Source organism: Mustela erminea, chromosome 13 (assembly GCF_009829155.1).
Source record: "Mustela erminea isolate mMusErm1 chromosome 13, mMusErm1.Pri, whole genome shotgun sequence".
NCBI classification, from domain to species: domain Eukaryota; kingdom Metazoa; phylum Chordata; class Mammalia; order Carnivora; family Mustelidae; genus Mustela; species Mustela erminea.
The window spans coordinates 88,229,143-88,250,737 of NC_045626.1; the positions used below are offsets into that span (position 1 = coordinate 88,229,143).

Below are 21,595 nucleotides of genomic sequence, written 5' to 3' on the forward strand. Positions count from 1 at the left end.
GAAGGAAGGTAGCTAAAGGGAGGGCCTCCGACCCTAAGACCCTGAAATCCCGTCGGCAACTCAGAATTAGCTCTTAGCCTCCCCTTGTCCTGCCTCCTTACTAGAGATGCCCAGGTAAACTGGGGCCCCCGGGTGGGGGTTCTCCCGTGTGCCCACTGTCCATCTTCTCACGAACTGAAGGATCTCTGTGCCATACATGGCTGTCTTCCCTGTGCAGAACACCGTGACAAATAGATAACTTGAGAACAGAGCTCCCATATCCCAACCCAGCTTAACTGGGACCCCCAGCTGTGTCATTTTAATAAATTTGTATTTCAGGGTGAATAGCCATTTCTGGCTGCGGGCCACAGTAATGGACAGAGCACTATCAGAGAGTTTCTTAAAGCCTTGCCTGCATGGGAGAGGGTTGGGCATGACCCGTTCTATATGGAGTCTAGTGTCGTTCTGATTTGAGTGGAATTCTGCATCGGGCAGGTCAGTTCTGTCAATACTATCACTATGGCTGACCCTTGCCTCTGCTACCTCTTGGCTGCCTCTAACCATCCAGTTGGGGTTTTCACCCTCCTCTGAAGTCAGCAGGGGGAGGGGAGCTGTCCATGGTCCGGCACTTCTGGTGGGCGACCAGCAAGCCCAGGGTTATTTTCAAAACTCTTTCTGCAGACCCTGTCCACACCCTGAAAGCTTCCAAGCCCATTTTGGTCCAGGCAGGCCCACTGACAGTAAACGAATAGGATGGTTTGTGTGACTCAGGTCTCGGGGAACCAGGAATCGGTCACTCTGCTGTCAGGTTCCTGGGGTGGGGATAAAGTTAGCATCGGGGGTGACGGGAAAGGCTACAGAACAGGAGTCCTTCACAAATCCTGTGCTGGATGACCCTGGTCTTAACTCTCTGTTCAGTGACGTCTGCCGTTGGCACAATGGGCTGCCTATAATTTAGGCAGTGACAAGGTGCTCCCGTGTACAAACATACTGAGAGTGACGCTGGTCTTTTTCATGTTTCTGTGTTGCATCCGCCTTCTTCCCCTCCTCCAAACACGTATGCAGTGCTGCCAGGCCATGAATTAAGGCAGGGGAATTCTTATGTCTCATCTCACTTCAGGGTCATGACACGAGGAATCACTAATGTGTCGCTCATAGTTACGTAGTGGACAGGGAGCTATGGAGTCCTTCCCCTGCTTGGTCTCATCATGCTGCCACCAGTCCATGACGTCACCACCCTTCTCCCCAAATCATAAAGCTCTGAGTTTGAGCCACAAGTCCACAGACATACAGATACGCAAATGTGGAATTAGCCAGAGTCCAGGTTGTGCCTCAGGAATGGAGGGAGGCTCAGGGCTCCTCGCTGTGTGCAAACATGGGGGTGGGGAGAGCTGTCTGACCTGTTTACCCAGGGCAGAACAGACGGGTTTCCACTGAGCCCTGCAGACGGACGGCCCACCCACTTGGAGGTGTGGGGGTCACTGACAGCCCATGAATCAGGCTCTGTCAACACTGTTGTGTTGGGCTTTCGACTGGCAAGGAGGAACATGGCATTCATGCTGTTCTGTGGAGCCTCAGGTTTTCAACTGCACTTCGACCTGTGTTTGTTTTCCAGGGCAAATGGCACCTTCTATGAGATCCTGCAAGTGGACTTTGGGATTGACAACAGCAGCGGCCTGGCCGGGGCGCAGCCCATCACCTGGCAGGTAGAGTACCCGGTGGAGGACGCCATGAGCGAGCTGGCCGTCTCCGAGATCTTCGTCAGCCCGACATCCTTTGTGGGCATCGTCCCTCTCGCAATGGTGAGAAATTTGAGCTTCGGCAGAGGGTCACCAAGAGGTTTTCTTGGTGCGCTTCTAAAGTTCCAAGAAACATGACGTGTTTTATAACCTGTTTTTTTTTTTTTTTTATGCACCTGATGAGAATGTTTAAGCAAGGGAAATACAGTTGGATTACATTTTATTAGCCTGCTTTCTCTAATGCCTTTTTGGAAACGATTTGGGGTCTGCCGTAAATCTCTTCTCCTTTGCGGATATTGGTGAATATTTCCTGGGGGTTCCTGCTCTTTATGGCCTCAATCTGGGCCCCCATCAGGACCGAGGGCTGGGTCGAGTGGAACGCACCAGGCGTCCGAGTGGGCACAGTGCTCTGCACGCTGAGTGAGCAGTTCTGGCCACCAAGCCTCACCGGGCAGTTCCCAGGTAGCATGGGTCCAGGCAAGCTGAAAAATGTGATAGCCTGAAGCAGCCTTGTTGAGGACTGACCCGCTGAGCCTGCAGAGGGTCCCAGAGTCCGTAAAACCACTTCCCGTTTCTGTTCCTGGCCGGAAGGTGACCAGATTTTCCCTCTGAGCTTGGTTAAAGCTCCGTTCATGACCAGGCTCAGGGGCCCCATCTCAGAACAGGGTCATGCATGAGGTTCCAGAGTGTAAAAAGGACAATGCTGGTGAGTCACAGGGGTCCTCAGTTCCCAGGAGTGCCCCATTCCTAATACCCCTTCCCACACTGGAAATGTTCAGTGGAACAGGAAATATTCAGCATTGCTTCAGCCTTCCGTCTGGCAACAAAGCGTGAGGGTCAGCACCCAGATACTGTAGGGCAATCTGTGGGTATTTCTATTGTCCATACTCCAGTTGGATACCAGGGTTGAGGTCCTCGCAGATGAAACCCTACACCTGCCAGTGCAGTCTGCAGTGTCCATATCTGGGTTCTTACGCTTGTCTATGCCCAAAACATACTTTCCCTATGTGTCCCCGTGCCTGGCTCCTTCTCTTTACCTTGACTGTGAAGAGACGCGCCCTCCAACCACGTGGGCCGGAACTGGCTCTCTGTCCCCGTCGCCCGGCTCTCCCTGTTCACAGCACTGCCCTGTCTCGGCTTCTTTATAGATGTGATTGGTGTTGGAGGTGCAGGGCTCCCCTTCCATCCCCTTCCTGCGAGGTGAGATCGTGAGGGTAGGAGTCCGTCAGTTGTGTCCACATCTGCGATCCCGGCACCTACAACAGTGCCCGAGACAGTGGCTGTATGCTGCGAATGAAGGTCAGCTCTAGTTCTCGAAAGTTAGCCGGATGGAGTTGACCCGCCTCAGCCGCAGTCTCCATTTTGGTTTCGGTGCAGCCGCAGGCAGCAGGAAATGGCCCTGTTAAGGGGCAGAGAGAGAGACGGATGTGGATTTTAAAGCAGAACGAGACTGTTCTGATTCTCCAGATCAACCTCAGTCTGGCTGAGGTTGGCTTATGGTTTTACGCTGTGTCCTTACCATGGGGGGGCTCTGTGCTTAACGGGTGGCTCTCTGTTCATGGGGATTCCGCAGCCTCCTGTTGCTTCTGAGGACGGAATTCCGAGGGAGAAGTTCACGCCCTCCTCTGAAGGGCAGGTGCTGGTTTTGGGAAGAGCAGGAAAGGGGGCTGGAACCAGGAGAGGTACAGAGCCCCGTGGTTGGCCAAGCGCAGCAGCCCGCAGACCAAATCCAGGGTCAGACACAGCCATGACCATTTGTCGTGAGTTGTTGGTGGCTGATTTCACGCTATTGTGGTGTGTTCAGCGTTTGCAACAGCGTAGCCTTGGCCAAACTTTGGTTTTAGCATTTCACCAGCCCTAATCGCCGGCCCTAAGTCCCCTTCTGAGGAGAGTGCCTGCCAGTGGGGACCGTTATTCTGCTGTTATTGGGCTTCAGGGGATGTGCTGATTGTCCTGTCTCTTCGGATCCCTTTTCCTGATGAGATCTTCGTTACAGAAACATAGATGCTCTTTGCTGACGGTGACATCCTCTCTCACGATGCTGCCTGAAGACCTAGCTCACAGCTCTGGGCCGAGTGGGCTGTCCCGCACAGGGTCAGGGCTCGGAGCTGGGACAGCACAGAATTGGGTGGGGAGAGAAGGAGGTGGTGAAACCCACACAGGAAGGAAGGAAGAGCCTGGCAGGGCAGGGAAAGCAGGCATTCGGAATGTGGCCCTAGATCATGGGTTGGCTTTGCTGGTCTCTCTGCAGGGGTCGGCGCTTCCCTGTGGGGTGTCCCTGCTCTTTTTTTTTTTTTTCTTTAAGATCTAATTGGCTTTATTAAACATTTCACGAATCGGGCAATATCTTATTTAGAAAGTAGGGAGGACTTCCAAAGGGCTACAGAAAGGGAGGGGCTCTAAAGGCAGGACAAGAAAGTTATAAACAGAAAAAAGGATTATTTCAGGGGAGGTCACCTTCCGTTGCAGACAAAAGGGTCTCGGGTAAATTATCTCCTCTTCCTTTGGGGGATGGAGAGGGCCCGTGGGACAGGTTGCCTTATTGGTGCTGATCAGAACATTGCAGACCAACCAGTTAATTCTATGTTCCTGAGGGAGGCTGACACTTTCAGGAGGCCGGGTGTGGGACACTGGTTTGGTGATGTGGTCGTAGCATAAGTGACTCCATTTTGAGCCTGTGGTTTTCTATGTTATGTTATGTTATCTTATTTTAATTCTATTCTATCCTATTTTATTCTATTTATCTTCTCAGTGTTCTAAGATTCATTGTTTATGCACCACACCCAGTGGTCCATGCAGCCCATGCCCTTCTTAATACCCACCACCAGGTTCACCCAAGCACCCACCCTCCTCCCCTCCAAAACCCTCAGTTTGTTTCTCAGAGTCCACAGTCTGTCATGGTTTGTCTCCCCCTCTGATTTCCCCCAACTCACTTTTCCTTTCCTTCTCCTAATGTCCTCCGTGTAATTCCTTATGCCCCACAAGTAAGTGAAACCGTATGATAACTGACTCTCTCTGTGCGACTTATTTCACTCAGCATAATCTCCTCCAGTCCTTTCCATATTGATGGAAAAGTTCAGTATTCATTCTTTCTGATGGCTGAGTAATATTCCATTGTATATATGGACCACATCTTTATCCATTCATCTGTTGAAGGGCATCTTGGCTCTTTCCACATTTTGGGTATTGTGGCCATTGCTGCTATGAACGTTGGGGTACACATGGCCTTTCTTTTCACTCCATCTGTATCTTTGGGGTAAATACCCAGTAAATACCTAGTAGTACAATTGCTGGGTCATAGGGAAGCTCTATTTTTTATTTTTTGAGGAACTTCCACACTGTTTTCCAGAGTGGCTGCACCAACTTGCCTTCCCCCCAACAGTGTAAGAGGGTTCCCCTTTCTCCACATCCTCTCCAAAACACATTATTTCCTGTCTTGTTGATTTGGGCTATTCTAACTGGTGTAAGGTTCTCAGTGTGGTTTTTTAAATTTTTTTTTAAAAGATTTTATTTATTTATTGGACACAGAGAGAGATCACAAGTAGTCAGAGAGGCAGGCAGAGAGAGAGGAGGAAGCAGGCTCCCCGCAGAGCAGAGAGCCCGATGTGGGGCTCGATCCCAGCACCCTGGGATCACAACCTGAGCCGAAGGCAGAAGTCCAACCCACCGAGCCACCCAGGCACCCCCTCAGTGTGGTTTTGATTTGAATTTCCCTGATGGCCAATGATGATGAACATTTTTTATGTGTCTGTTGGCCATCTGTATGTCTTCTTTGGAGAAGTATCTGTTCATGTCTTCTGCCCATTTTTTGACATGATTATCTCTTTTTTTGGGTGTTGAGTTTGAAGAGTTCTTTATAGATCTTGGATATCAGTTCTTTGTCTGCACTGTCATTTGCGAATATCTTCTCCGGTTCCATGGGTTGCCACTTTGTTTTGTTGACTCTTTCCTTGCTGCTCCTGTGTCTTACTGACTGGTGCCTGGGGGTGGAGTGCAGTGGATACCAGTGGCGAGCTTGCCTGCATCTGGAGGTTTCTCTGCTGCTTTCCTTCAGTCACCCCCATTCCCTCCCCTCAGGGGCCATCCTGGTGCTTTGCCGCTCAGGGAGGCTGGTTTTACGTGTGTTGTGCACGCGGCATGTCTCTGACCATTTGATGCCACCCAGTGCTCCCCATCTGGCTGGTCTTTACTCAGGGACAGTTTCTCACATTGCGCTTTCATTCCTCTTGGCAGGAAGGCGCCGGGGTTGGGTGGTTGAGTGGCGCTGTGTATCGCCATCTATCTCTCAGAGCACTGTGAAGAGTGGCTCTGACGTGGCTCCAGAGCACCAGAGCTATTTTGTAAAGTTGGCCATGGGACCGAAGTTGGTAGCTCCTCCTCTTGTAGTCAGTAGCTGTAGCCGGTCCCTGGACGCACAGCTGCCAAGGGGAGAATTCTGCCCACCGTGCTTGGCAGGGAGTACCTTCTACGTGCTGCTTCCTTTTCTGTCTTCCTGCCTTCCCCTTCCCTTTCCTCTCCCTCCTCTTTCCCTTCGTCGCCTCCTTTCTTCCTTCTCAGCGGCAACTAACTCTGGGCGGCTTCTGCATGGAAGACGTGACTTGTCCACAGAACATCCACAAATGGGCTTGTTGCTCTATCAGTTGTACCCAGAAACAGAAACCACTTAAGTAGCGAGAACACAGTGATGGAAGCCTGAACACGCAGCTCAGCAATGAGTACGATGAGCAGGCAGACACAACAGAGGCGTCGGGAACTCTGGCCAGAACAAGATTCCACTGGCCCCGGGGCTGGAGCAAGGAGGGGCATTCCCGGGAAGCAGGCCTGGCTCCTCTGAGCAGCCAGAACCCCACAGGGAATGGATCTGAAGGCCCACAGGCTCTGGTTGATGCCGCCGTCTTGCTGGTTTTGTTGCACAACACGACTCCAATGTCCCAAGTGTGTCCTGTTCATCAGAAGCCCGTGCATTCGGAACACAGCCACACTGAGTCCTGGATCTGCCCAGAATGTTCCACTTGGCTGGTTTCTGGTCTCTTTTTGCCTCAATAGTCCACTTGGAGAGGCCTCTCCTGGCTGCTCAGACCAAACTAGTTCTGTCCGTCTTACACTCTTGTTCCCTTGCTTCTTGTAGACCCTACCAGTGTCTGCAGTTCACGCTTATTTACGTGATTGTGCATGTCTGTCTCAGTGTGGCTCTGATCACGAGAAAGAATTTAAACAGAGAAAGTTTGCTCTAAAGGGTCATTATTCATAACAGAGACTGGAATAATGACGGATTGCTTAGTAAGAAACAAAGAGAACGCTGAAGAGTGTTCGAATGGCAGCCTTCACGAGCATCCACGGCTCCAGGGCTGAGCTGGGGGCTCCAGGAACAAGCCCCACTCCTGCCCCCCCTGCCCTGAGATCCAGCTCTTGCTGGACAGGGTGTGGTTCCAGCTCACAGAACGTGGAGAACTTGCAGAGGTAGCATGCCAGTGGAACTTCCTAGAGTCCTGAAGACTGTTCTTTATAGAAAGATGTCTCATCAGAGGCATCGGTGGCTGCTGGGCAAAGCTGCTGGGTGCAGGGCGCTGTAGGAGCTGGGCATGGGGATGGCTTCCGGTGCTGGAGAAGTCCCAGCACGGGTGAACAGCCCGTAGACAGGGTGCACCAGAATCCCAAGGCAAAGCCCTTTCCCTTGGAAACGTCTCTCCAGCACCCCTACTGACAGCTCAACACGTCACCTTTTGGCAAAGGAAAGGGCTCGGGCCCATTTACATAGAGCAGGTAATGAGGGCTGAATTTGGAGCTGGGCGGCAGCAGGTTGGAAAGCAGAAACAGGATCGCAAGCTCCTGGATGGGAGGGACCGTGTTTGCTCTGATCGCTGGGGACTCCGTGCATGATGCCGAGCACACAGTATTTGCTCAACAGATGAATGGATGGTCATATTTACTGTCAGAACCCAAGGCCACTGGCTGGAGCTCTCCTTTGCGGAGTCGATTTCCTTTAGCTGCAGTAACAAATCACTTCAAGCTTAATGACTTAAAGCAACCAGAAATGATCATTTTAGAGTCTGGAGGCCCGAGAGTCTGAAATGGGTCTCACTGAGCTGAAATCCACCTGTCAGCAGAACTGCATCCTTCCGGAAGCTGAGACGGAGAAGCCACATATCGCCTTTTCCGGCTCCTAGAGGCTCCCACAGGCCACTCACATCCCTTGGGTCCTGACTCCATGTCCTTCAAACCTCTGCTTCCGTCATCACATCTCCTCTCTGGCCCTCCTGACGCCCAGAGTCCCTTAGGAAGGCCCTTGCAATGACATGGGTGCCACGTGGATGTTAGCCAGGAAAATCTCCCCATCTCAAGGGTCTTCACTCTCCCTCTTGCCAGGCGAAGTAACATATCCATAGATTCTGGGGATTACGATGTGGACATCCTAGAGGGGCCATTATTTCCCCCCCCACCTGCTTTGCACAGGACCCCAGGCTCCCCTTTCTAGTCTTCCTCAGGCAGTTTACTGAACTCTCCATCTCTCTTCCCATGATCTGTTCCGTTGCCTGAGGAGCTTTTTGGGTCTCGTGTCATCCCCAGCCAACCACACCCTCTGACACCTCCAGGCTCCGAGGACACTGCTCTCCTGGCATCAGGGAAGCCCTCTGCACTCTGCTTTTCCAGAGGATCTCACGATAGAGACCCCACAGGCATGATGATCTCTAGCCTCTTTGTTTACACAGACAGCCTTTCATCCTGGAGGGTAGGGGCCACCATGGGCCTGGGGCCAGGGAGGCTTCGGTTGTAGCTCTTCCTCCAACCCCAGGAGCTGGGGAGAGGAGACCTGAGGGCAGAGCCTACCTGGCTTCTCATTCTGCATGTAGCCTCCAAGGGGTCCCCTAACTTCTCTTTGTTATAGTTTCTCATGTGTGAATCCCAAGTAAGAACACTGGTCCTGTCTGTTGCACAGTGATGTCATATGGACCAAGGGACCTAGAACAAGTACAAGCATGCTTACAACATCCAGGAAAATGTGAAGGTCATGCGTGTAGTGGAAAGCACCCCAGGTAGATTGAACCGGATCCAACTGTTATGTCGAATTAACGACCCTCTCTACCTTGTCAGTTTTGTTATCCGGTTCATTTACTTGGGTGATGCACATACTGGGAAAATTTCAATGATTTTTGCCTTTAAGGTAGTTGGCAATAGAACATTTTGGTCAAGAGTACAGCTTGTTGGGTCAACTTGTTTAGACTGAAATTGGAATTTTAGTGTTTACTGGCTGGGTTATCGTGGGCCTATCACTTTACTTACCTGAAACTCGGTTTTCTCATCTGTAAATTGAAGAAATGAGGTTTCTTGTCTTTTAGAGTTTCGTGAGGACTCAGTCGGACTACAGGGAGGATGTTATTGTGTTAGCCCAGCATCCTGTCAGGACTCAGTCAGCTTTAGTCATCATTATTTTCATCATGGCTGCCATTTTCTCTGGCCATATGCGGGCACAGCTGTCATACTTTGGGTGAAGGCCAAGCCAAAGTTCAGTCTCAGAGTGGGTGGTGGGTTCTCCTCCTGGAGGGAGCAAAGAGTTTGATTTCATGAGTCAGAGATTGCCAATGGTCAGAGGTGGGGAGATGAAGACCTGGTATTTGGGGACTTGGCTGTGACAGGGCAAGAGGGGGGAAGACTTGGGGTGGGCAGTCAGCTGTAACTCCACCATCCGTCTTTCTATCTGTCTGCCCATCCATCAGTCTCACTGCACCTTCTGACCTTCTGAGGGGGCACCATGGCCCTGGAAGGCAACCCAGGCTTATGATTCGGAACTTTGCTACCAAGTTGTGTAGCCCTGGGTAACATTGGAGACTGTTGGCACCTTTAGGGTAGAGAAACAATCTCTACTTCACGAAGGCAAATCTGCAGCTTTGGGGTAATGTCTGATAGGACGAGGGAGAGACCCCAGGATTGGAAGCCAGGACAGGGGCTGATCCAGGGAGGAAAACTTGCAAAACAACAGTGGCAGTGGTGATGTACTCATCCATCTGTCTTTCCACCCACCGGTCTGTCCATCTGTCCGTCCATCTACCATCTCCATCCATCCATCCGTCCTTCCACCCATCCATTTTGTTGATCCAACTACCCATCTTTCCATCCATCATTCTGTTCATTCATGTCTGTCCACTCATCCGTCTTTCCATCTGCCCATCCATCTGTCCATATGATTGAACAGCCACCCATCTTTTCCTTCATCCGTCCATCTGTCCATCTGTCTGTCCTTCCATCCATCTACTCATCCATCCAACTATATATCTTTCCATCCGTCCGTCCATCCAGTTTTCCATCCGTCCGTCCATCCGTCCATCCATCCAACCATCCATCCATACATCCATCCATCCGTCCATCCATCCATCCATCCGTCCGTCCATCTGTCCGTCCATCCGTCCGTCCATCCAACCATCCATCCATCCGTCCGTCCGTCCGTCCGTCCATCCGTCCGTCCATCCGTCCGTCCATCCGTCCATCCATCCAACCATCCATCCGTCCGTCCATCCGTCCGTCCATCCGTCCATCCATCCAACCATCCATCCGTCCGTCCGTCCGTCCATCCATCCACCCATCCATCCATCCATCCGTCCGTCCATCCATTTGCTTATCTATCCATCTGTTCCTTCCTTCTTAACTTCCTTCCTTCCAGTCAACTAGTGTACAACAGACATTTATTTAGTATGTACTATGTGCTGGGTTTATTATTTTTTGGTACAGGGAGAGGGAGAAAGTGGAGCTGATGGAAATTTTGGAGTTGAAAACCATTTGTGTCTGATAATTCCATTTCTAGCAGAACAGCACAGATGGTCAAACCCTTCAAAAATCCCATCTTAAAAAGGGCAGTTGAAAAAGAGGAGTGTCACAGCTCAGGGTAATAATGATGTTTTCTGCATCATCTTTAAAACCTAAAGCTTGACAATAATCTTTTTGCAGTTCCCTCCGTGCCTGGGAAATGCTAACTCGGTGCCTGTTTCTTTTCTTTTCTTTATGAAAGAGCAAGTTTTCTGCCTTTCCCCTTCCACTGTGTCCCTTCATTCCCTCTCACTTCTCTTTGGTTTTCTGCCCAATTACTGAGCTTTGAGCTTAGAGATTTATTTCCAGGGGTGCTGCAGAGTGCGGGGCTGGAGTCCACTATCCCACTACTGTTCTTAAAACTAAAAAGCCCATCTCTGCACATGCCGGTAAAAACACATTATCTTCCCACAAGGTTGGAATAAAAAAAATGAACACATTTGGTGAGTTTCTAGGCAACTGGGTACACGGGCTCCGCGTAGGAAACAAACAAGAGAAATAATCAGATCTGTCCTCCGTCGTATGCGCCCGAGACTTTACAAGACCTGGGCGCAAGTACTTCTTTCCTTCCAACAGGACTCGTGTGCCTACTGTGTGTTTCAGCAGATGCTGATGACGCGGCCCAGAGCCCCAGCTCGCAGGCTGCTCCCATGCCAGGACAGTCCGTTCCATCAGTTCAGGTCCGAGAACTCACGCTCGTAGCAGAACGGAGAGACTGGGAAGTGGGTGGGCGGCGTCAGAGCACTAGGAAGCTGTCTTTCTGAGGGTCCGGTGTCTGCCCTGAGGCCTGAGCGAGGAGAACGAGGCAGCTATAGACAGCTGTGGCGGAAGAGCATCCCGGCAGAGGGAGCCGTGCGCGACTGCCAGCAGACCCAGCTGTGGTGTGAGCCAGGACCTCCGAGAGGGCCCAGGGCTAGAGTGGGTGGAGTAGGGGGAGGGGGGGAGAGAAGAGCTGGGAGTGTGGAGGGGGGAGGGCAGCACAGGTTCCGCAAACCTTGGGGGTAACAGAGCCCGGCACTGTTCTCGGGTCCGTATCTGTCTCCTGCAGCTGCTAGGATGAATTACCACAACCATCATGACTTTCAACAGCACAAACTTATCTTGCACTTCCCGAAGTCTGGGATGGGTCTAGGGGGCAGAAATCAAGGTGTCAGCGGGACTGTGTTCCTTCTGGGGGCACTGGGGGAAAAATCAGACCCTCATCTGCCGGTTTTCAGCTCCTAGAGGCTCTTACGTCCACTTGCATGTCTGTGTCTCCTTTCTTGGACCGTGACCCTCCTGCCTCTGTCTTTCATTTCCAAGGACACTGTGCCACTGGGATGACCCAGGACAATCCCCTCCCCGCATCTCTGGATCCTTCACTGCATCACATCTGAAACCCCCTTGCCACGGAAGGTTCCATAGTTCCGGGCTCTGGGGTCAGAGCAGAGCCATATTTGGGGATACCTATCTGTATCTCCACCCACCGCACGAGACTGGGAGGTCCTAGAGGGCAGACTGGCACGGTTGTTCATCGGCTTGGGCACGCAGCACGCAGCACGCCCTCCGAGGGTGCAGGGTGCCTGGTAGGCATTCGTCGAAGGGTGCACTCTAGTCTGAGCTCCGTGGTATTTCATGCATATTGTTTGCAACGTAAATCAGACTATGTTGCCTCTTCCTACTCATCCCACTTAAAACCATCCAGTGGACTCCCATCATACGTACAGTAACAACCAGCAGGCTTCCGAACCTGGGGCCTGCAGAAGGTGTGTGTTAGAATTCAGGGGTCCATGAAATCAGATGGGGACAGATAAACCACCCCCAACACAAGACATGCCCACATATGTGTGTGCACATACACACATAGATACACACACACGCATACCGAGTGCTGGTCTCTGCCCTCTGGCAGTCCACAGCTCGGGGGCAGGGCAGGGGACATACAGACAAGCTCGGCGCAGTGAGGGCATCGGTGGGCTCCCATTCACGATCTCCCCTTGTGGCTGCATCGCCAGCTCCCCAACCCCAACCTCCGCACCGTCAGATCTCTCTTGCGTGATTGGTTCAGCTCCTGCCTCCCCCCTCCACACCCTGCCGTCTGTACTCTGCAAGTACACGCAGAGCACTCTGCTTAAACGTGCATCAGATCCTGCAGACGCCGTGCCGGAAGCCCTGGGACGGCCGTCCGGTCCTCCTGCGCCGCAGTTCTCCTTCCTCACTGGCATATCCAAAGCTCAGCACGTCTGCACATCTGGTTCCTACCCCACCTCAGACCTTGCTTCACCCACTCCGAGCCCTTTGCTACCCCAGGACCTTTGCCTGGGCTCCTCCTCCACCCAGGATCCTTCCCACAGCTCTGGACATGTCTGTCACTTGTTCATTCAAATGTCAGCTCAGGTACGGGGAAATTCTTTCTAGGGAGACAACGGTGGCTTTTTTTTTCTTTTGGTCTTCTGTACGTAGACCTCATCTCAGTCATTCTACACATTTGGGAGCAGAGTGGGGAGCGGGGGGTGCCTTGGAAGGTAGGAAGAGGGGGTCAGAGAGGGAGAGAAGTTCCCCTGCCTGGGATGAAGATCTGTGGTCTCTAAATTGGGGGGCACCCGCCTTTGACTTCCTGCCTGTTCCCCTGGGGCCGTGAGCAAAGCTCACAGGGAAGAGGCTGCTTGTCACCGTAGAGAAGTGGGACCCTGGGCACAGGGTTCCCAGCCTTTGGAATGACTCCCAGAGTCTGTGCCCATCTTGGATCTGGACCAGGAGCGTATCAGTGACAGTCACAGTGGGCATGGTGTTCCGGCCCCTTCCTTCCTTCAGCGATAACCCAGACTTCTGGTTCTTGTTCGACAAGCGGCGAAGTTTCGAAATGATCCGAGTTGACGGCAAACTCAGATCCCAAGGGTCGCTCAGTGTCGGCTCGGGCAGACTCGGCCACTGTGTCCAAATCCCGGACCTCACGCTTAGCGGCCACCAGACCTTGGGCGAGTGGTTTCCCTGTGCTGGGACACAGTTCCCCGTGGGTGAGATCAGCCCAGGCTTGTGGTGAAGTCACGCGTGAGAATTATCCAGGGCAGAGCCCGGGGGAGACGGCCCGTCCAAACTAGGAGTCTGGAACAGCGGCGTGTGCAGTAGAGTACACAAGGGGTTTCTGGCCCGGTGCTATTCCGAGTTCATGGGACGGACGAGGCACAGGTGCGACGTGGAGAGAGGCGTTGTCACAGCGGGGCCCCCGGAGCAGAGAGGGACCACAGCAGGTGCTCCCGCCTCCAGCTCCTGCACAGCCCTACATACTCGGGGAAGCTGGGTCTTGCTGCCACGGGAGGGAGGGCACAGGCCGCCTCTCTCCCCAGGACCAAGCCCCATGAAACTGCTCTTACCCGATCTGCTGGCACCCGCTGCCAAGCTGCCCACTTGCTGTAAGCGTCCAGGCTGCTGGGCCAGCGGCTGTGAGTCACTCTGCTTGCTACCTGGAAGCTTTGGGCACCCGGGAGGCGACTTTATTTTCTTGGGATCATTGTGCCTGATGGCACCCGCCACACTGGACACTTAGATCTTGCAAGGCCCCTGTTTCCTCTCATGGAGCCACTCTCTCCCTCCCCGGCTGTTGAGCTTTGGCCTTTGGCCACCCGGCCTGCCTGGGGCTGGCCTTCAGAGGGGCCCTTGGAGCCCCCTGCCCTGAGCCAGCTTGAGCAGGGACGTCCTGGCCCCCAGGATGGTCCAGCGGGGTCTGCCGCCCCTCGGGGTGTCTGCCGTAGCTTTGGGAGATTTAAGTAGAAGGGCAGTTCAGAAAGTTTTAAAGGCTTGCGAATGAGTCTCTTTTTGCCCTTTGTCTTTTGTTTTGTTTAAAACTTAAAAATAAAATCGAAGAGTGCTTGAACCCATCCTCCTAAAGCGTTTCAGGTAAGACGGGCGTGTTCGCGGACCAGCCCACAATTCCAACGCGCTTCCCCAAGTCAACGGTGGTTTATCTTTCTCCGTGTTTCCCGTCTGGAGCTCTGTATCTACATTCGGACACGTATCTGTGGCTGCAGAAAACACACCGCGCTGTTTCGCGTGTACGTGTGCGCGGCTGTGTTGTAAAACAAAGGGTGTTGTGCTGCGTATCGCGTTCTTAACAGTCGACAATGTGTCTTGGAGGCCGCTTCAAGCCCATGTGGATAGAACTGCCTCATCCATTTTTTAAAAACCTGCTCTGTCATATTCTGTGGTGGGCCATTCCGTCCCCTTCCCTACCGATGAATCTTTACGTGGTTCCCATTTCTTTCCTTCCCCTTTTATTTATTTATTTATTTTTTAAAGACTTTATTTATTTATTTGACAGAGAGAAATCACAAGTAGGCAGAGAGGCAGGCAGAGAGAGAGAGAGGAGGAAGCAGGCTCCCGGCTGAGCAGAGAGCCCGATGCGGGACTCGATCCCAGGACCCTGAGATCATGACCTGAGCCGAAGGCAGCGGCTTAACCCACTGAGCCACCCAGGCACCCATCTTTCCTTCCCCTTTTATTTGTTACTCTGATGCACCCTGTAAGACGCCATCTGGCTTGGGGCTGGGACGTGGGTTTACATCCTGTGCTAAATGGTGGCGTGCCGGAGCGGGGCTGTGCTGAGGCAGGTCCGTGTCTTGGGGCGACCGTCATGAATGATCATCAGCCTGACGGCTGAACACAACTGGACTTCTCTCTCCGTTCTGGAGGACAGAGCTCCAAAAGCAAGACATCAGGAAGGCCACACTCCCTTTGAGGGCTTGAAGGTTCTAGGTCCTTCCTTGCCTGTTCTGGCTTCTGCTGGCTCCAGGCCTTCCTTGGGGTGTGGCCACCTCGCTCCAGTGTCTGTCCCTGCCGTCAGAGAGCTGGCTTGTGGGTTTGCCTCTGTGGGTCCTCTCCCTATGAGGACCCCAGGCATTGGCCCACCCTCATCCAGTCTGACCTCATTTAACTAATGACATCTGCAAAGACCCTCTTTCCAAATAAGGCCCCACCCTGAGAGTCCAGTGGGCATGAATGGGGGGGGGGGCGGGACTAACCCACTACAGGAGCAGCAAGGGCGAGTGTCTGCATGGATAGCATGAACGCGCTAACTTAGATCTGGACGGAGTTCCCCGGCAGCCCTGCCCCACACCGTGCACGTCACCAGCAAGCACGGTGACTTATAAGGCTGGGAACTCTTCAGTCTGCGACGGAGCTGCGCCCATTTCCATTTAGTCTTGCCGGTTAGGCTCCCTTTGCCGGGACAAACACGGGGTCCCAGCGCCGCCGAAAAGCATTTTTGTTGAGTCCTGACTTCGCAAGTCCATCCAGAAGGCCCGAGCTCCTCTCCTTCTACCCAAACAAATTTGTTAGTGTCCTTACCTGTGGGAGGCAGCACACAACCCTTGGCAGCAGGTGTCTGGAGTGAACCCCCCAGCAGAGCTCTCTGGTAGGCGCTCTCATATACAAGAAAGAGCGAGCTAGCCTGCAAATAGCTGTTAGCTTGTCTATACACACACGGTTTCACCCGATTGATCCGACCCGGTCGCAGCTGAAAGGAGCGACTTTAAATTGTCAAGGAGAATGTGTGTCCAGTGGGAGCGTTTTACAAATGACCAGAAATAACCGTCTTTGTCGGATGAGATTAAAGCCGCGCGGTTTGTAAGAGCTGCTGTATGCACACTTCTGATGGGCCCGACGCCGCTCACCGGCCCACGGTCGCATTAATCCCGAGCGCGACGCCGCTGCGCGTGGTCACTAAACCGGTCACCGCGGTGGCCCCACGTCGGCCTCAGATGTTATGTCATTTCCTAACTTATATTTAAAAAATAACAACATCGAAAGGGTTGCTCTTGCGGAGTGAACCGGAGTCAGCTAAGTGGAAAAGGAGAAGAAAGAAAAACCCATTAAGATGTTTAGTTCCGTTGACCTGCGTCTTTTTGGCAAACCTTTGCTGATGGGTAATTTCTGAAGGTGAATGGGAAAAATAGACCCAGTAAGCAAGTCCGGGAAAGAGACTCGTGGCTGTCGGGCAGAGGAACGAAGGATTCTGGGGGCCTCTGTTGCCGCCGGAATGTGACGGGACACGTCTTTAAGGCTCCGTCAATACCATTAATATTTATGACCTATCTCACGAAAACATCCGCCGAACAGCCCATCCATCAACGACTTCTGCTCGGGCTTTGTTCTGTTGCTGGGGGATGAGGCCCGAATGACAAACTGGAGAGCAATCATGTGAAGGGTTTTATTTGCTTCTGCTTTATACACACCCTTGAAGATGGTAAAATCATCAGGAGGCTGCCCTCCGAGAACCCAATTTTCTCTTTGGAAAGAGACATCTCCTTGACCGTCCACGTGTGAAGTGGGTTGTTTGTCACCATGTGGAGTTATGGATAGGCAAGTTGTCTGTGAGCGCTGAGCCTTCCAGGTGCCTCCTCCGAGACGGAGATTCCTGTTTGGAAAGGACACTCCTGAGGCCTTGCCGATGCAAGGACTTGGCCCGCCCTGTGCTGGACTTGGCCCGCCCTGTGCTGGACTGCAGGGAAACAGGTGCGCTTAAGGAAGGCCGGGCTGAGGCACGTCAGACCCAACGCACCTTTTGCTTAAGCCCGGGGATCTTTGGCACAGCCTGCCTTCGTGAACATTGGTCATCCCACCGGTATTAAAGGACAATGTAATTCCCACTAGGATAGCCTCATCATCAAGGCCGGGGAAGGATGATCAGTGGGGCAATGACACGTGCCCAGTGCTTGTCCCACGACGTGCGCCCGGTAAAGGTTAACAGCTCCTCCTCCCCTGCGTGCCAGCGTGCTCCAAGGGGACACACTTGAGAGCCGTGGTGAGAGCGGAAATACTTCATAACCCAGGGTGTGGTCTAGGACCAGTAGGATTAGATGCAGCTGGTAAAGGATCGTGCCCTCCGCCCCCCAGGGGGACGCGGCAGGACGTATGATAAGGCACCTTTTCTTTTGCATAGGTTAGTGCAGAGTCCAGGACGCCTTTTCCTAAGCGGCTTCACTTGACCAACCAACCGCACTTCGGATGCGGAGGGCCCCAGGGCGGCGGTCCCCGGGGCGCCCACTAGATGGCGCGCGCACACCAGCTTGCGGCCACCCCTGCCCCGCGCTCCCCTCCCCCGGAAGGTCCCTGCGCACCTGCCCCTGCCTGTGCACCTGCTTACCTGCCTTCTCCAGCCCTTCGCTCCCCGGCGAGCCCCGGTTTCCCCAGGTGTGAGGAACGAAGGTGCCCTGCGGGGACAGCCCCACCCCGCGCTGCCCCTGCTGCGGGACCCCTAGCCCCACCTGTCCCAGCCCGGAAAGGGGTCGCCTCCCTCCGCTGCTGCTGGAAGGACACCCATGGGCGGCTTTTTTCTGGAAAAAAGCCTCATTGTTTTTATGGGAAAGGACGCGCTCTTGCTAAACTTCTGAACTACCTAAGGAAAGTCAGAACGCGGCACCCCCCGCAGGGCCGTGGGTGAGATTATAGGTCCGGTACTGGACACAGCCACGTCCGCGGTCATGCTCCGACGCGGGTCGTGCCCGGACAAGTGGACAGCAGGGGACGCCCCACTTTACAGCAACGAGGTCGAACTGTGCTGCCAGCTTGTGAAGCGCCACGTTCCCCCTTTTACTTGTATTTAACCGAAGACAAAGAATCTGACGTGGAATTTCTGAGCTTGGGAAACCAGTCACCGCAAGAGATGCTGATCACGAAACGCCGGGACGGCGGAGTTTCGGGGAAACAAGTCAGGGCCGGGGCCTCTTCTTTCTCGTCTTACTCTCACCGCAGGCTCCCCCGGCCTTGTTCCCGCACTTGGAGAGGCCAGCTTTTGGTTCCCGCGCAGCAGGTTTTCTTCTCATTTTAGGTCTTTATGTATGGATTTGTGCAAAAACACTGTGTTCAGATTTATCGGGCTGTGGGACACGCAGAGCCGTGGGTAAACTAGTTAACATCACCTCACGTAGGTCCCGTTACACAGGTGCGTGTGGTGGGAACACTTCAGGTCTGTTCTCTAAGCCGCTGTCCGGGGTGCGGCACAGCGTTGCTGACCGTCCTGGCCACGCGGTCCGTTAGCGCCCCGGGACGGATCCGTCTTATTCGTACCTGCAGCCTCGTGCCCTGGACCAGCCTCTCCCACTGCCTCCAGCCTCCAGCCCCCAGCGACCGCCGGGTCCTCTCTGCGTCTGTGCGTTCGACGGATTTCGGTTCCGCATGTGCATGAGAGCACGCGGCGTTGTCCTTCTGTGTCTGGCTCGTTTCACTGAGCGGACGCCCTCCAGGTCCTTCCGCGCCGTCACAGGGTTGGGGTTTCCTTTCCTTAGGGACGAACATCTTCCGTGCACATGTGTCCCCATGTGTCCCATCTTTTATCCCCTCATCCGTCTGCCTGTAGGTTGTCTCCTCACCTGTGAGTGACGCTGCCGTGGACACGCGGGGGCAGGCGCCGCCCGAGAGACCACAGCGTCCGAGCTACCCAATAGGGCGGCCGTTGGTGGCATGTGGTCATTTATACGAAAACTGATCTAACGTTAAGTCCCGTTAAAATTCAGTTCTCCAGTTGCACTGGCCACGTTTCGGGTGCCCAGTAGCCGTGTGTGGCCAGTGTGACTGCATTAGCGCAGATACGGGATGTTCTATGCCTGAGGACGGTGCTGATACCGACCCTCTTCTTCGACAGGTGCGTGAGCGGCACCCTTGGACTTCTTCCCACTTTCCTCCGCTTAGACAGTGATTAGTTCTGCATATATTTGCGCACTTCTGAATTGTACCCCGTTGTGTTCCGTTACAGAACCCGACGTCCCACTTTGATGCTCATCCGTCCCTCCGTTACGCGCCCGCTCACTTCATCCGTCCCCACCACGGTTCCAGAAAGGACGAGTCTGATCTTTGATCACCAAAGGCCCCTTTCTGTTGCGAAAGTCTACTTTTTCATTCCTTTAGTGTCATTTTAATGAGGTCCCCGGGGGACCAGTGAGATAAACCAAGTGGTCAGCCGCTGCGTTGGACCGAAGTCCCGAAATGCTTGGTGAACTGTGGAAGGCTGTTCAGATCTCGGGGACAGGCGGCCCGTCATTCTTTCCACACACCTGACCGAGGGCCCGTGGGCCAGGCTCCAGGGTGGGAGCCGGGACGCATGAGGGAACCTCATTTCTTGGCCTTGGTGAGGGCAGCAGGGGCATTCCAGCCAGAGACAGAGTCTCCTGCCTTTTGGGGGTAGATTTCTTTGGTGGCAGAGGAAGTATTCTGTCCCACCATTAGAGACCAGACGAAACCACTGACATCCTTGAGTGGAGTAGTCGTGCCTTCATTTCTTTATCGAGACCCAGCTGAAGAAGCTGCTGGTTCTTTCCTGAGAGAAGAGGTTGGGCCTTTAGAAAAGACCCAGGGAGGGGGCGCTGGGTCTGGAGGTGGGGTGGGGTCTGCCACCTCGCTCCTTTTCCCCCTTAAGCTCCCGCCCTCCTGACACGGAGATCTGTAGTAGTGAGTGCTGCCTTGCCATGTGGCTGGGTTTAAGCCTGTTGTGTAATAAATAGTGTTTTTCTCTGAAAGAAAGACCCTGGCATCAGGGGATAAGGTGTTAGTGACGGAGCGCAGAGATTAGAAATCCCAATAAGGCAGACAGAAATGTAAATCAGGGTCTCGGGGAGATACCTGCGTTCCCACATTCATTACGGCATTATTCACAAAAACCAAGGTTGGGATCATGTCCCTCCATGGATGAATGGTTGGAGAAAAGGTGGCGTATACAGACAGCGGAATAGTCTTCTGCCTTAAAAAAGAAGGACCTCCTGCCATTTGCGACAGCCTGGAGGGACCTGGAGGACGTGGTGCTCAGTGAAATAAGCCAGATACGGAAGGACAGACACCGCACTTGTATGCAGAGTCTGACCTAGTCATCCTCATCGAAGGAGAGAACAGGGTTCCCGGGGGTCAGAGGGGAAGTTGGGGAGACGCTTTCAACAGGCGTAAAGCTTCAGGGATGCAAGATGAATGAGTTCTAGACACGGACCGCACAGTGTCGTGCCCGTAGCTAACCACGGGGTATCAGACGCTGAAGAGCTCCTTAAGAGGGTAGATTTCAAATCAAGTGCTCTGACTACGAGAAAAGAAACAGCCAGCCCCCGGAGGAAAATTTTGGAAATGATGGATAAGTTCATTTACCTTGACCGTGATGAAGGTTTCATGGGTGCATGTGTGTGCTCAAACCCATCAAAATATGTACATTAAATACGGACAGCTTTTTGTCCATCATTTACAATTCAATAAAGCCGTTAAAAAAAAAAAAACCCACAAAACAAAACACCAAAGACATCTGGAACCAATGGAATGATGCCTCATTGATTGATAATCCTACCTTTGCAAATGAATCAAGTTATTAAATAGGCTCATAAATCAGGAGAAGTTCACGAGGAAGTTCAACCCAGAAGCCGAGAGCTAAGGGCATGTTAGGGACACCTGATGGACTACAGCTGGTGAGAAGCCCTGATGCGGATCAGAAACCAAGCTGCCAGCTCAGCTAGATGACCCCGCAGCTGTGGGACACTGTGCAAACCAGCTCACCTGCTTTCGGGTTCTTACCCGTGGAGACAATAATACTGACTTCACAGGATTTCTAAGTTCACACAGAGAGATTAAAACAATTTTTTCCTAATGTTTATGTATTTAGTTTAGAGAGAGAGAGAGGGAGACGGACCACATGGGGGGGAGGGGCAGGGGACTGGGCAGAGGGAGCGAATCCCAAGCAGATGTCCTGCTGAGTGTGGAGCCTGACTCGGGGCTCGATCTCACAACCCTGACATCCCAACCTGAGCCGAAACCAAGCGTCAAACACTCAACCGCCAGAGCCACCCAGGCACCCCGAGAGATTTTAAAATTTGAAATTTCCAAAGGGTGTTCTAGAAATGCAGGTTTTGTGGCATTACGTCAGCATTTGGGCTTAAATAAAACAATGGTGCTTCTGTGCCGTTAGCCTTTTGCACTCTTCAGCCTCTCGGAGGCCAGTACGGACGGCCCTGTGCATTCCTGGGCAGTTGCCAGACATCGGCCCCCTTATGCACCGGGGATGTCTGGATTCTAGGGGAGTCTGAGCTGGTCTGACCTGCTGGCCCCTGGCCGGCCCTTCTGAGAGCCCCCCAGCC

General features: G+C 53.1%; 1 protein-coding gene across 1 annotated transcript in view; it reads left to right on the forward strand.

The window, feature by feature from the left end:
• Positions 1–21,595, forward strand: part of TMEM132B (transmembrane protein 132B) — a 344,462-nt gene that overhangs the window by 260,576 nt on the left and 62,291 nt on the right. The window contains exon 4 of the mRNA XM_032310581.1: positions 1,595–1,781. Coding sequence (XP_032166472.1) covers positions 1,595–1,781 — 187 coding nt within the window. The remainder of the gene's footprint in view (positions 1–1,594; positions 1,782–21,595) is intronic.